Genomic DNA, 2,483 nt, shown 5'->3' on the forward strand with positions numbered 1-2,483 from the left:
CACAGTCTGGGCCTAAAGTGCTAAGTCAGCCCGGCCGGCGTGGCTCAGGGGTTGAGCGTCGACCTAGGAACCGGGAGGTCACGGTTCAATTCCCGGTCAGGGCACATGCCCCAGGTGCAGGCTCCATCCCCAGTGTGGGGCGTGCAGGAAGCAGCTGATCAATGATTCTCTCTCATCATTGATGTTTCTATCTCTCTCTCCCCCTCCCCTCCTCTCTGGAATCAATAAAAATATATTTTTTAAAAAACAGCCAAAAAAAACTATAAAACGTTATCAGTAAATATAAGCCCAAAACCTCCGAGAGCGTATCTTTCTACAGGACATCAGCGTCTCCGTTTACATAGGATCAACATGCTTACCATCCAAAGCAAAAAACCGCAAGATAAAGGCCCAAGAGCGTAGCCACGACATGTCTTATGAAAGAGCTGGTTTTGCTTGAATGAAGGTACGTTCGAAACCAAACGGCTGCGAGCAAGGCGAAGAGCTGGCACACGACGAAGTTGACCTGTGAGGAGAAAGCACAGGTCACGTTAGCAACACGGAGGGCACTCCTCCCCGGACGGCTTCCTTCCGTGCTCAGGGCAAACGCACCATGTGACGGGAGGTCTCCCATTTCACCACAGACACACGGCTCAGGGCCGTCCCGGGAGGAGAGCTCAGGGGGATGGGCCCACCGGCTGTGCCCACGCGGCAGGGACAGGGCCGCGGGGTGAAGGCAGGGAGGGCCGCGAAGGAACCTGGAGGAGCCGGGCTCAGGCACAGAACCCGGGCAGCCTGGCGGGGAGGGAGGGACCCTGACGCCTTAGACGACCCTGTAACTGGGAGAAGCAAGAGCTCTCAGTTCCCCAAAACCCCCGGGTTCCAGCTCTGGTCCAGATCCCCAAGGGTCTGGGGGTGCATCCTCTTCGCTTGGGGTTTGCACCCGCCCCTGGAAAGGAGTCGAGGGGACGCTGCTGGTCCCAGCCGCCGCAGGCTCGGGGAACCGCAGGAACCACGTCCCAGCCCTGGGGGTCAGGGCTCAGGAGAAGGAGGGGGGATGACAGGGGAGGGAGCCCCACAGCGGTGCGCCCGCCAGGTGATCTTCCTTCCTCCTAACTCCGCGGCCACGGCGTTCCGCACTCACAGCAAGGACATGCGTGCGTGCCGTGTCTTCCCTCTCCCGCAGCATTTCCTCCTCCCTAGGAAAGCATTAAGCGAAAGGCTACGAAGAATACCACGCTTTCGTGGTATCTAAAGACTCATTTCTCTCCTATGTTCTCATAATAGTTTAAGGAAAATATGGCTAAAAATCTACAAATAAAAGAAAGCCTCCGTCTGGCGGGAGGAACTTGCTAACAACACATCACAGCCAGACCCAGGCCGTTTCAGGAGCCGAGACTGGAGCAAGTGGCGGTGTCTGCGGGTGGGAGCTGCCAGGACCTGCGGGGAGAGCTCTGCCCGGGACAGGCCTGCGTGGCGTCCCTCCGCGAGGGACACAGCTGCCCGCTGCTGCCCATGCCTGAGGGCCCCGGGTGCCGGGAACACGCGAGGCCGGCACAGCCTCCGGCCGGTGCGGGCCCTGTCCCCGCCCCGAGGGCCCAGCGGGCGTTCTGCTTCAGCAACAAGTGCCCCTGATCTTCATGACTCACCGCTACCAGCTGCGCGGTTTACTAACTTCCACCTTATCTCTGAGTCAGCAAAACGTACAGAGCACCTTACGGCAAAGCCTAGGAGACGAGACAGCGCCCGAGTCCCGGGGCAGCCGGTGGCTCAGAGTCCACTGAGAACAGCAAACACGCGCACAAGGAGCTTTGACTCGATCCCTAACGTGTCTCCTCACGGCTACACAGACGGAGGGTCAGAACGTCACCGCCCGGCCGGTCAGGGTTCGATTCCTGCTCAGGGTTCGAATCCTGCTCAGGGCTCCTGCCCGCCAGTGTGGGGCGTGCAGGAGGCCGCCGGTCCATGGTTCTCTCTCATCACTGATGTTTCTCTCTCTCTCCCCCTCTCCCTTCCTCTCTAAAATCAGTAAAGATTTTATATATACATATATTTTTTTTTAAAAGAACATCACAAAGGAAAAGCATAAGGGGTGAATGTTGCAGATAACATCCTCCACCCCCCCTCTTTCTCTCTCTCTCTCTCTCTCTCTCTCTCTCTCCTCTCTCATTACTGAAAGTCTCACTTGGCTGTGCTCCTGTTTCCCAGTCCGCCATGTGCAGTGGGACAGGTGAGCCATTCCTTGCGCTGCAGGACAGACGTCCCCAAAGATGTCACCGCCGACGCTGCCACCCGACTCACCGAAACCTCAGCCAACACAACTCCACACCCGGGAACGGCTGTCCGGTCAGCCCTGTGCGGCCTCCTGCCAGGAGGAGCTTCAGAGGCGAGGACGCCACGCGGACTTTCCTCCAAAATCTCCCCCTGAGAACACACCCCCCTCTGCACAAGGCCTGGTGCGTGTCTAAGAATCGCCTCCTGTCATTTGGGGGTGGGGGGGGGGG

At 58.5% G+C, this 2,483-nt stretch overlaps 1 protein-coding gene across 1 annotated transcript in view; it reads right to left on the reverse strand.

Annotated features, from left to right (window-relative positions):
* The window catches only part of MBOAT2 (membrane bound O-acyltransferase domain containing 2), a 39,831-nt gene that overhangs the window by 35,305 nt on the left and 2,043 nt on the right, over positions 1–2,483 (reverse strand). Inside the window, exons 2-3 of the mRNA XM_023747163.1 lie at positions 592–737; positions 360–505 (exon numbers count right to left, since the gene is read on the reverse strand). Of these exons, the coding sequence (XP_023602931.1) occupies positions 360–505; positions 592–737 (292 nt within the window). The remainder of the gene's footprint in view (positions 1–359; positions 506–591; positions 738–2,483) is intronic.

This window comes from Myotis lucifugus, unplaced genomic scaffold (assembly GCF_000147115.1).
Source record: "Myotis lucifugus unplaced genomic scaffold, Myoluc2.0 scaffold_803, whole genome shotgun sequence".
Taxonomy (NCBI): Eukaryota; Metazoa; Chordata; class Mammalia; order Chiroptera; family Vespertilionidae; genus Myotis; species Myotis lucifugus.